Consider the following 12,307-nt stretch of genomic DNA (forward strand, 5'->3'; position numbering starts at 1 on the left):
AGGCATTACGAGCCGTGTATAATTAATTTTGTTTAAAATTAAAAAATTATTTGCATGATTAACATATGTCCATGTAATATTGAAAACACAAAACGAACTTTTAGGCATAACCTAAACCTTACGTCACACAATAAAGAGTTGAAATATTCTAAGATATATTGACAAGAGGCTAACCATTTTAGACACAATGTAAAGATACAATGGCATAACACAATAATGATTTGTCAAAAAGTTAGGGAAAATTGACATCATGTAATAGATTCCCGTCGTCCTGTAGCATATTGATGACACAATGTAGTAAAGAATTGGCCACATGTGAAAATTTGTTCAGGTCATGTAATGAAATTCTGACATCGTGTTATATCGACTTGATATTGCATTAAAGATAAATTCACATCATGTAATGAACTACTTAGACCAAATAGTAGAGAGTGCACATAATGTAATAATGAGTTGAAAATATATAAAAACATCTTTACACCACGTAAAATTGTTTTGACTTAATGTCATAAAGAGCTGATATAATGCAATGGAAGATTGGCGCAATCTAATTAAAGTGCGAGTTAATGCCATAAAGACTAAACATAATGTAATGGAAAGTTGACATAACGCAATAGTAGTGTGTGTAAATGTCATAAAGAGATGACATAATGTAATGAAAGATTGACACAATGCAATAGCAGTGTGGACTAATGTCATAAAGAGTTGACATAATATAATGGAAGGTTGACATAATGCAATAGTATCGTGGGTTAATGTCATAAAAAGTTGACATAATGTAATGAAATGTTGACATAATGCAAAAGTATTGTGGGTTTATATCATAAAGAGTTGACATAATGTAATGAAAGGTTGACACAATACAATAGTAGGTTGAGTAAATATCATAAAGAGTTGACATAATGTAATGGAAGGTTGACACAATGCAATAGCAGTGTGAGTAAATATCATAAAGAGTTGACATAATGTAATGAAATGTTGACATAATGCAATAGTATTGTGGGTTTATATCATAAAGAGTTGACATAATGTAATGGAAGGTTGACACAATGCAAAAGCAGTGTGAGTAAATGTCATAAAGTGTTGACATAATGTAATGGAAGGATGACGCAATGCAATTGTTGTGTTCTGCTATAAGGCAGTGGCGGCGTTCCATAGTTGGCCTAATATAAAAATATTGCATGTAGTTGAGTGTAACATTGAGGCGCCATTTCGATCGAGGTGTCATTTCTTTGGCAACAGCAGTTACTCCCTCCCATTATGACAACTCTCGGTCGCCATAATTCATGTGATTGAGAAATAGCATCTTATCGAAGATTGATATTTAAAGCAGGTGTTTTGAGGAGATTTGGTCGATTTAAGCGCCATTGCAGGTAAGGCAACGATATCCTATTATGAATTTCCGAAAATACAACTGTGCTGACGTTGAATGAGTGCATTTTCCCGGTGTCTGTATTGCCTGCTGCTCCATACTCCCCGTCGAGGCCTCATCTACAGAGAGACCAAACGAACTCTGGCAGAAGTTTGCCTGCTGCTCAAAATAAACACGGACAAAAAGTTCACACGTTTGTCGAAAGATAACAAGAAATAATGTAATGGTGCGGGATCAGGGCCACAATCCTTTAGAAATATTTCCGTTATTTTCTTTTTTATTCTAACTACCTTTTCCGAAGACAAAAAATAATTTAGATTTTATTTTTTTGTTTTATTTCAACTTAAAAATTTTTGAATTGAAGTTTATTTTTATTTGAATCATTACGCACTTATACACGGCTTATTACGCGGATCTAGAGGGACCATAGGCGTAGTCACAGGGGGGGGGGGCACGGGGCACTCCCCACTTTCAGATCTGGGGGGGGGGCAGAGTATGTCTGTGCCCCCCACTTTTAATGAAGAACAGCTATTTTGAAATAATATGAAACCTCATTTTATGGCATTTTTTCTATGTTCAAGAACTGAGTAAGCATTTATGTTGATAGTTGTATAATGCGGGTCAAAAAATTGGAAATAAAAGTAACTTGCCTTTGAAAAAAAGTTTTTTATTTAACCCCCCCCCCCCCCCCCCCACGATATAGGATTTTCGAGTTTTTGCGGGGGAACTTTCACTTTAGGTTTTTTTTTTTTTTTTTTGCTTGTGAAAAAATTCTGGACTTGAGCCCCCTCACTTTTAAGTTTGTGACTACGCCTCTGAGAGGGACATTATTTTTTTTTAGGTCTTAACAGAAAAATCGGCGACTTTCAATGTCAGAATAGTCACTATCTACATACATGTTCAATAAAATGCAAACTATCCGTTGAGTAGGAACTTTGTTAAAAATCCTTCAGCAGAAAGTTTTCCTACTCAAATATATATGTATTTACACAATTTATATTACATTTATGAAATTTCTCTCAATAAATTTTAACTACCGGGTATGATTTTAAAAAAGATTAAAAATAATTGAGATAAGCTTTCGGAGGAACCCCCCCCCCCACCCCCCGCACCATATTAAATATTAAGGAAGAGAGATTCAGGGTCAAATCGCTGATCTAAGCAACAATAGCCAACTGACTATTGATATTTTTGGCCAAAGTTGTCTTACAAGATAAAATAAAGAAACTGGTTAAGACGTTACTATTGTAGACTTGTGAATTTGTGAATTGCCTACGTGTTTAATTCAGAGCGCGGCAGTATAGATTTCGGGAAAAAGTACATAACATTAAAAATTTAAAGTATAAAAGCAAAGTTTACACAGTTGAATCTTTAAAAACTACATGATAGGATGACATTGTGTCGACTGCAGACGTTAATGCTCCTAGGGATCTGTTCTAGCTAGAGTCATAGAGTAAATTCACTGCGAATCCACTTCTGGGCATAGAGACCTGGCCTCTGACAAACCCGGCCTTTCACAAAGGCTGCAACATAGATATTGAAATAATGTCATCATATATCTAATCGGTTCCCTGTTCAGAACACAGACACCTGACAAATGGATGGTGTAACAACCCCCCCCCTTCCCCAATTTCTGAAAATTTATTTTAGAAAATTATGAATTACAAAACCATATAAAAAATACATGATTTCCTAGTCTTTCATTCTTATATTTCAATATCTGCTATCATTTTACGCTTCTGTAAGATTTGGAGCTTGACCCTATACGGTATATAAAATGATTATGTATTTCAGAAAAAAATTGTATTTTTAAAATACAAATTATTCGGATTCTGGGAAATGGGGGAGGGTCATCACCCATTCGTTAGGCCTGTGGTTCGCAACTGGTCAAACGACTGAACTAAACAATTAAATCTATATGTACATATATCATTTCAATAACATAATAATTAAAAAGAAGAAAAAACTAAAATCCAATGATAATGTAGACATAGAACAAAGAAAATGAGTCTGAATTTTCGTCTTTATGTGGATTTACTTTAGGTTAAATGCATGCACAACCTCAAAATTTTAACATCAAGCAGTTATACCTTGGTCATAACGTTTGCATATCATAAAATGACATCCTAAGAAAAAGGGGAGCCTTATAGGTACATGTATTGCTTAAACAATATTCTCAGAATACTCGTTTTCTTTGCTGTCCTACCTTATCATTTTTGCAGAGCAATTGACAATTTATTAAGACGTCCTTCTTGTAATAACATGTATGTTTATACATATCATATTGATTCATATGACTCGCGGTACCATTTAAAAATCTCTTCTTCTTAAGATAGAATAGTATTATTTAAATTACCTTTTGAAACAGTGAAATAGCTTAACAGTGCCTTGCACTCTGACATGCAATTTTAAGTATATTATCCCACTGGTGAAATTAGTTCCATGTCAAATTTAGAAAAAAAAGTCCAAATCCTTCTTAATTTTTATGGCGGCGAGCTTTAGCTTGGCGCTCATCTAGCTATTGTGAAAATCTCTGACTGTTCACTGCTTTCTTCATGCGCCAAATAATATAGTACTTGACCCAAGACCTTCATGTTTCTGGCATAAGAAAATATATGCCAATTTTTTGCGTTTATTCTATTTAAAAGCACATTGTGAATATGCATGTTAGTCATTACCGGTAATTTCATATTGAACTTGTTTGTCTGGCATCAAACAGTACTAGATTTAGCCAAGGCTTGTAGACAAGTCGTTCAGTAGAATTATTATGACAACTTGATCTTGGAAACTTCATATTATTCTATCTTAACCATGGGGATTAATAGAACCATGCTTAACACCCAAACAAACCAAAGTATTGGACCTAATTATTATCACATTATACATTACACATTACATAACATTTGGTCATTCCGTTATGCATCACTATCATTCATCTACATCCAGTAAAGCTTTTCAGGTCAATGTTACCAGATTAACTAATAGATGTTTATTTCCACTACATACAGTCTTTCTGCCGTTAGAATTACACATATTCCTAACTTTGCAGAGGTTTGATTTAGTCATAGTTTAAAAATTTCAAGAGAAAGATGATGATAGTTGATAAACTTTTTCTGTGTTTATAATTATAGAAAGATGTTATCTCATTTATAACAAGTATTATTACAATGTATTTTAAAAAAAATACAATTGTATCATATTTCTCCAAACTGCATGTTCACCAAATAATGTTTAGATTTGTAAAATGTCTGATGTAACTTTTTCTTTCAAAATTAAATAAGCACTGTTTTTATCTAGTATCTGGGAAAAGGCCAACCAGAAGAAATTTCACGGGAAAGGGGTGCACATCCATAAATTTCAGGGGAGGGGAGCACTAACTAGAAATTTTTTTTATCAAGCAAATAAGTTAATATAAATATGTTATTGTTTACATGACATTTGGGACACAGGCATAAAGTAGCTGTGTTTTCTATAGCATATAATTATAATCGGCAAAAATGGGGGTTCCCTCCTCTTAATGTTTCCTACGGCCATAAAAAAAAAGAAAATTACAAGTACCGGTAATACAGTTTAGATCTATGTAGAATAAATTCATCTCCAAGCTTTATTTCATGTAGGTACAACTGGATTTAATTTTTAATATTATTATTAGCAAAATAATTTGTTTCTGGACTCAGAATTATGATGGTCACCATGATCACACTGAATTCAACTTTTTCTAAGTTCTTCATATAATAAATTTTACTCACGTCAGACAAGCTTTTTGAGAAAGCTAATACTTGTTATGATTTACTTGTAGTACTTGGGCTGAAATAGTCTTGTCCAATGATTCCTTGCAATTCCTTATTGGGGTCATGTAACGGCTGTATCTATTTTTAATGCTTTTATTTCATAAATGCTTCAAACGGGGTATTCTAGATATACAACTAAACATAAGAGATTCTGTAGACATATGCATACTTTTAAACATGCTTGAAAATCAAAAAAATTCACAGTATCACTGCCATATCTAAAGCGCGACGCCTTTGTGGCCCTTCAGGCCTTTGATTTTGAAAGCTAGATATACAAACAATTTTTGTTTAATTCAATATATTTATGTTTTATAGATAAAGAAGATGATGCAGGCCCAAGTGGTGTCTGCTGTCGTGTATCAAATAGCTAAAACTATAAATTGTGGACAGAAGTGTATATTCGACCTCGGATACGTAACCAATGAAAGTCTGTGTGTTTCTGTTGTAAATACAAAAGACAAATCTACTTCTAGTAATTTCGACAATGGTGCTTTTCGATTTTTTTCTACTTCTTCGACCTATTTATGTTATGTAAGGTCAGACGAATCTGAGTATATCATATTTTCGGAAAACGGATGTTTGATATGTTGGATAACACTTCCTAATTCAAAAAACACTATTGACAGATGGTATTTATCAGAGGATGAACTATGGAAAGGCTACACCCCGAATGGAATTGCAGCCTGCAAATCCGGAGGAATTTTGGTTTGTCTGTGGAATAAACAAGTACTCGAGCGCTCTCAAGGTAAAGTTGTCAAGCTGTCTCTGGATCAATATAAACTTCTGGAAATAGAAATAAACAAAAACCGTCCACTCTTTACATGTCCGACCTACATAGCAGAAAACGGCAATGAAGACATCTGCGTCTCTGATGTGAATGCCGTGGTCGTTACGGACGCCGCAGGTTTACTGAGATTTAGATACAAAGGTCTGTCAGATGATTCTCAGTTTGATCCATACGGTATCTGTTGCGATTCACAGAAGAACATAATTGTTGCAGACGTGATGAAAAACAGAATTCATATGATTGACGAAAATGGTGGATTTCTTCACTACATTCAGTACAAAGATATGAACAAGCCACGAGCCCTCTGTATAGACGAGAATGACAAATTGTATGTTGGAGAATGGTCTTCTGAAGAAATCAAAGTACTTTCACGTCAATGATTTGACCACCAAAAATTGACAAGACTGGTGGGCGGTATCAATATATGACAGTTTCTCGTAGTGTATACTTTTATATGTAGATCTTTTAAGCTTTTATGTGAATTGTTTAATAATTCTTAGTAACTATATGAGAGATTCAAATTGCTAATTTGGTCAAAGGACATGATTTATTTCTTTCCAGCAATGTTTTTGTTGTTCATTCTTTTTTTTTCAAATCATCAGCATATACATGTATCTCTTTTGCCATGTTCTTTTTATATTGCTTTAAATGAAAATTGAACTAAACATACATTTACTATGTTAATTTTTATTATTTTTTTTTCAAGGACACTTGTTACAAACATTTTTTTCTTTGGAGGAAACGTATTTCATCTCATGGGCTTAGAAAAGTGGATATTTTTTTTTAATTTTTCCTCCTTAATCTTTGAAAATGAAATAGACTTAAAAAATATTACTTCAAACTCAATGGAATATCATTTTTTTTTTCGTCTACCTGAAAAATAACATGGAGGTTGTGATCAATATATTATGCATATGAGCCGGCGATCGGTCAACTGGGTATGCTAATTCCAATTGGGCATGCACTTGATCCCACCTCTGGTTCCCAGGGATCGTGTTTCATGTCCTCTTCACAGATTCATATTGTTTAGAGACTTTTGAGATCGATCATTCTTTTATATTTACATTTGCAAATATCTTTCTTAGATGAACCTATTTAAGAGAAAATACGTTCACTTCTGTGTGAATTTCATTTGGGGGTCAGAGGTCATAGCGCGTTCGGATCACAGAGCGACAACTTCTACAATGTAGGTCATTGTGCGTCACTACAATGTCATAACAATACGTTGGTCCGAGTAATAAATACAATTTTACTCGAAATGTATTCGTCTCAAATGTAAATATAGGTAATAAACAACAATGTTAAAAAGTTCACTGTGAAATGAACTTTTAGTTGGTACGTGATCAAATCTACGGAGAAGCCGGAGATTCGCTTCTATATACATGTATGATCGATATAATGAGCTTACATGTATCAGTAAATATGATGTATCAGTAAGTCAAATACATACATTTTATACATTATTCATACATTTTTTGGTCATTATTTATACACCTATTACTCGATAATGACGAGAAGCACACAGCGCGTTTGACAAGTTGACAGGGGATGCTTACTCCTTTATGACACCAGGTTCACTATCTGATGTCCCTGTTGCATCAAATGTGTATTGATGAAATGGAACCTGATCTTTTACACTGTTTGTTTTTTAAATTCAACAGGCACTCTATTTTTTTTTTCAGATTCCTTAATTTAATCTATAATTTAGCCATAATTTACCTCTGCAAGTTTTGCGTTATTTTTGTTCCCATTAAACATCGTAATGTTTGTTGACTTTGTCATTAAACCCTTGTAATAATGTTGGAACAGAGTGACAAAGAACCTTTGAAAAAAAATCAATCAATTTAAAACATCACATGCAGGAAAGGATGACTGAACTTAACGTCGGTTTTGGGGTGTTTTTCAATCACTGTTGTTACATTTATTTTTGTGCTTATTTTTGCCTTAAGTCATTTGTTATAGAGTTTGATCTATTCCCAAATGAAATACAATGTCATTATGGTTATAAACAGCGTTGCAATAAAATAATTCGTTGTTTTCTTACTCCACCTCTCTGCAAATATCAGGAATTTAGACTTATCTTCCCATGATTGAAGATAAAATTTATAAATTGCATAGAGGTGGGGCTCATATTTGTAATGAGTGGTCTAAAATTAGAATAGTTACTGTATTTATATTTGGTGCTCTCTCTTTGATCTCTCTCGCCATTTGTATGTCACTATTATTTTTTAAGTTTTCAAACAAAATATATATAACTAACATCGACCGGTAGAAGAAGCCATTGATAATACACACTTAACTAAACAAGCTTCAAAAGCAATGTATGGAGTACTTAGAAAGATAAGGTATCTTAACTTGCCAGTAGATTGTCAAATAGATCTTTTTGACAAAGTTATAAGCCCGATTTTGTTGTACGGGTGTGAAGTTTGGGGCTACGAAAACATAGATATTTTAGAAAAGGTACACTTGAAATTTTTGAAATTTGTTTTGCATGTTAAGTCCAGTACCCCAAATTGTATGGTGTATGGGGAAACTGGGCGATATCCTTTAATAATACGTATAAAGGTACGAATGATTACTTACTGGGCTAAACTTTTGATGTCACATGAGAGTAAGCTGACATACATAATGTATTGCTTTCTTTAGAAACAATTTTCTGACGGATCATTTATGCACCCATGGTTGAAATGTATAAGGGATATCTTGAATTCCTGTGGCCTGTCTTATGTGTGGATAAATCAAAATTTCATTAGTGTTACATGGTTAAAATCTATTGTGAAAGAAACGTTGTTAAATCAATTTTTACAAGACTGGCATATGAACATAGAAAATTCACCTAAATGTTTAAATTACAGGATTTTCAAAAACAATTTTGGACGAGAAATTTACTTAAGTAAACTCCCAAAAGACTCAAAAATTGTGTTAAAAAAATTTAGAACTTGTAACCACAAACTCCCAGTAGAATCAGGTAGATGGACTAATACTGATAGATTATGTAATTTAAGATTATGTAATTTATGTAACAAAAATACTTTGGGGGATGAATTTCACTATATAATGGAGTGTCCATATTTTTTGTCTTTACGGGTAAAACTTATTGATAAGAAGTATTGTCTTCATGTAAATACTTATAAATTTGAGAAAATTATGTCCATCACAACTGTTGGTTCGCTGTTAAAACTGTCTTTTTTGCTAAAAAGATATTGGCCTGCTTTTAGTAACTATTTAATTGATACTACACTTCCTCACTTGACTTTGTGTCACAGATGTTATATTTTAATTTGTTCTAGTAATTGGTGCACGCATTGCCAATTAAGCACGTTCGCTGCGTTTGTGTGTTGTTGTCTGGTGTGAATGTTTTGAGAGGTCATGTGACATTGTTATTCTTATATTTACACGTGTTTCCGGTTTGGTGACCTAACGTGACCTTACTGCTGACCAATGACTGACCGTTTTTACCCCATTAATATGCATGTTTTAACTTCTGCACTCAGTATATAAGCACTGTACCCGCCAAATTCTTTACCCCCACGATTTTTGCCTTTACGGTAGAAGACTGTGTATCATATTCTAAGTATTCCTCATAGAATTTACTTGGAGTTTATTAACTGGATTCCTGGTAAGCTTTCAGTTTACCTTTATTATACTCATTATGTAAACGTATTTTATATTTTACTTTTATTAATTAATTCCGACAGCGAACAATCATATAATTTATGTGTTGTTATGTCTGATCTTAAATGTAAAGTTTTGTCTTGTGTGTATTGTGTTGTGAGAGTGTGTTTGATTTATAATTTGTAAGTTTATTGCTATATTAAGGGGGATGTAAGGCCACCTTTAGTGCAGTGAGAACAAAATGTAAACATTTCTTCAAATGGCTAAAATACATTATATTTTGATCAAATTTTAAGTCCTTATGATAAAGATAAAATAAACATGCATAACTGAATGCATGTTATGTATATATAATCTATACTTTTGCAGAAAAATGCTTTTGATATGCTCTTTAGAACTGCGCAGCTACAGAATCAGCAGAGCCTTAAAAAATCCAAAAAAAATATGCAAAGTGTGCATTAATGTTCTCACACAACCATTTGTTGAGAAAATGTCTAAATTTTGCACTTTTAAATGATAATTTCAAGTTCAAAACAAGGTACCGTTGTCTTCAAAAAGACTGCAAAGAACCATGAAAGTAGTTCATGGATAGCAGCACGTGGTCTATTTTTAGCAAAGAATTTTGTTTTCCAGACCTCTTCTTAATATGGAGGGACATAACAATCTTTAAATGTAGAAGAAAATTACAGATGCAAAATATTTCAAATACATGAACACTTTTAAAAGAGGAAAGGTGTGTAGCTTGAAGTAATTTATTTAGTATTATTATCGAACAGTTGTTAAATAGTGTACGTATTGATATAAAAAAAAATCTTAAACTCTTTGATTCCAGGTAAGGAAAAATGAGCACCATCAAAGTTAAAAATTAAGAGTTTGTGAGTTTGCCACAGATAACTTATAGTATCTATCAAAATTTTAATTATCACCAATGAAACACAAAGAAATAAGACACATTTAATCGATATGAATGACCTTGTTTTAATACCTACTAGTACCAGGGGTGATAAAAAAATCCGAACTATCTCTATATCTACAAAACCACAATTCAGATTAGAAACATAGCCAAACACAAGTTCTATAAATAGCATCTGCTGAAGTTTTGCTCCTTGTTTGTGATGTCACAATCTGAAAATGACGTCATGCAGGTACTTGTGACGAAAATTCTATTTGCCCATATTGTCAAAAATTAAAATTTTACAAAGTAAAGAAAAAAAATCAACATAATTTAATATTTTATACCATCTTTAAAATGACGTTTGGTGGTCCTCCCAACTCAGGGAAAAATTATTGGGTGCTTATTTATAGGTGAGAAAGAAATTCCTTAAAATTTAAACATAATTGTTGACGGAAGAAAAAGAAAAAATATCGTGTAATGGGATGTAGAAAAATGTGTCGGGCCATTTCCAGGCAGTAGATCGGAGAGAGGGCAACCAAATATTTTTATAACAGGTGGTCTTACAAGGCTAGTACATATTCCATCACGTACTTAGTAATGCAATTTTTTAAAATCTTTTGCACTATTTTGAAAAACAAACAGGATTTTCGGGGGGGGGGGGGGGGCTCTCACATTTTTTTCGATTATAGACATAGCATATGCGATGGACATTTCTTTGCAAACATTGTACTAACTCGCTTCTAAATTTCAAAGAAACAACTCAATATATTTTATCAAGCTTCGTATGTTCAATGAGCGAGAGCTTACAACGTTGTCAACATAATGAGACATGATGCGTTTTTATGTCCAAACATTACTCCATACAATGTGTTGGTCATTGCAAACAATCTAGCTATTTATGTGAGGTGCCTGAAGGAAATCATATAACTGCTTTTTTTTTCTATCTAACTTCTAAACAAAATATACATGTGTACCAATTTTAGAATGTAAGACATGTAATTAAAATTTGTTTTTCAAGCACCGCATATTGTTTAACATTTTCAAATTAAATGTCAAAAGCATCCTCCTTGCAGTGCCCCATTTGAAAATAACTTCTATCGCCACAGAAAAAAGACCCGCCGTAAACACATATGTTTAGGACATTTTTATCTTTTTTTCTAGAGTTTTAAAGAAACCAACAAATTATCAAGACTTGTTCCATGAAAAATTAAATATAATTATGGTAATAAACGGATCTATCCACAGCAGATATATGCACATACCAACCACGTGCTCAGTGGAATAATTTTAACGAGGAAACTCGAACTGTAAACAGAGCAGTTTTTCCCGATTTGCTGGAGTGGGGTTAAAATCGCGTTTTTTATTAATCAGATGATGCGATGCAACAAATAAAAGTAGTAAGTAATATAACCTAATGATTATTACTGAGTAATTTCTTGTCTTGATGTTATTATTGTCGCATTTATTCTAAAATCAATGTTATTCGAACTCTGTGTGACAGAGGAATGGCGGACGAAATAAACACATTGCCTCAGGAAGACACCCATATGAAAAATCAAATTTTCAAGAATTATGGATAATGACAAGAAAAAAGCGAAACAAATGGTTGTAGCCATCAATGAATCAAACTAACACCATTTTCAATGCATTTATCATCTCGTGAAACGGAAAGCGGTTTTCTATATTTTCATTATAGCGAAAGTTATCGCCCTTGTCATTTTAATAACTAATTATATATGTGCTTAAATAAATACTTAATTAGTGTTGAATTTGAATTAAAGTTATCAATAATAATCTTTGTATGTTTGCACTTAGTTGGATTACTATAATTGAAAGCTGATTCGTGT

The 12,307-nt window shown here is 32.9% G+C and overlaps 1 protein-coding gene across 1 annotated transcript; it reads left to right on the forward strand.

The window, feature by feature from the left end:
• Nucleotides 1-1,346: 1,346 nt before the first annotated feature.
• On the forward strand, nucleotides 1,347-6,391 carry LOC134257271 (uncharacterized). The gene is made up of 2 exons (XM_062739912.1): nucleotides 1,347-1,373; nucleotides 5,479-6,391. The coding sequence occupies exon 2, from the start codon at nucleotides 5,488-5,490 to the stop codon at nucleotides 6,328-6,330; it is 843 nt and encodes a 280-aa protein (XP_062595896.1). The 5' UTR covers nucleotides 1,347-1,373; nucleotides 5,479-5,487; the 3' UTR covers nucleotides 6,331-6,391.
• Nucleotides 6,392-12,307: the final 5,916 nt, after the last annotated feature.

This window comes from Saccostrea cucullata, unplaced genomic scaffold, assembly GCF_032062105.1.
Source record: "Saccostrea cucullata isolate Sc308-1 unplaced genomic scaffold, CSIRO_AGI_Scuc_v1 ctg16429, whole genome shotgun sequence".
Classification (NCBI taxonomy): domain Eukaryota; kingdom Metazoa; phylum Mollusca; class Bivalvia; order Ostreida; family Ostreidae; genus Saccostrea; species Saccostrea cuccullata.

Bases quoted from the DNA above. Each gene is read 5' to 3' on its own strand.
- LOC134257271 (XM_062739912.1), top strand. From the start codon at position 5,488: ATGATGCAGGCCCAAGTGGTGTCTGCTGTCGTGTATCAAATAGCTAAA.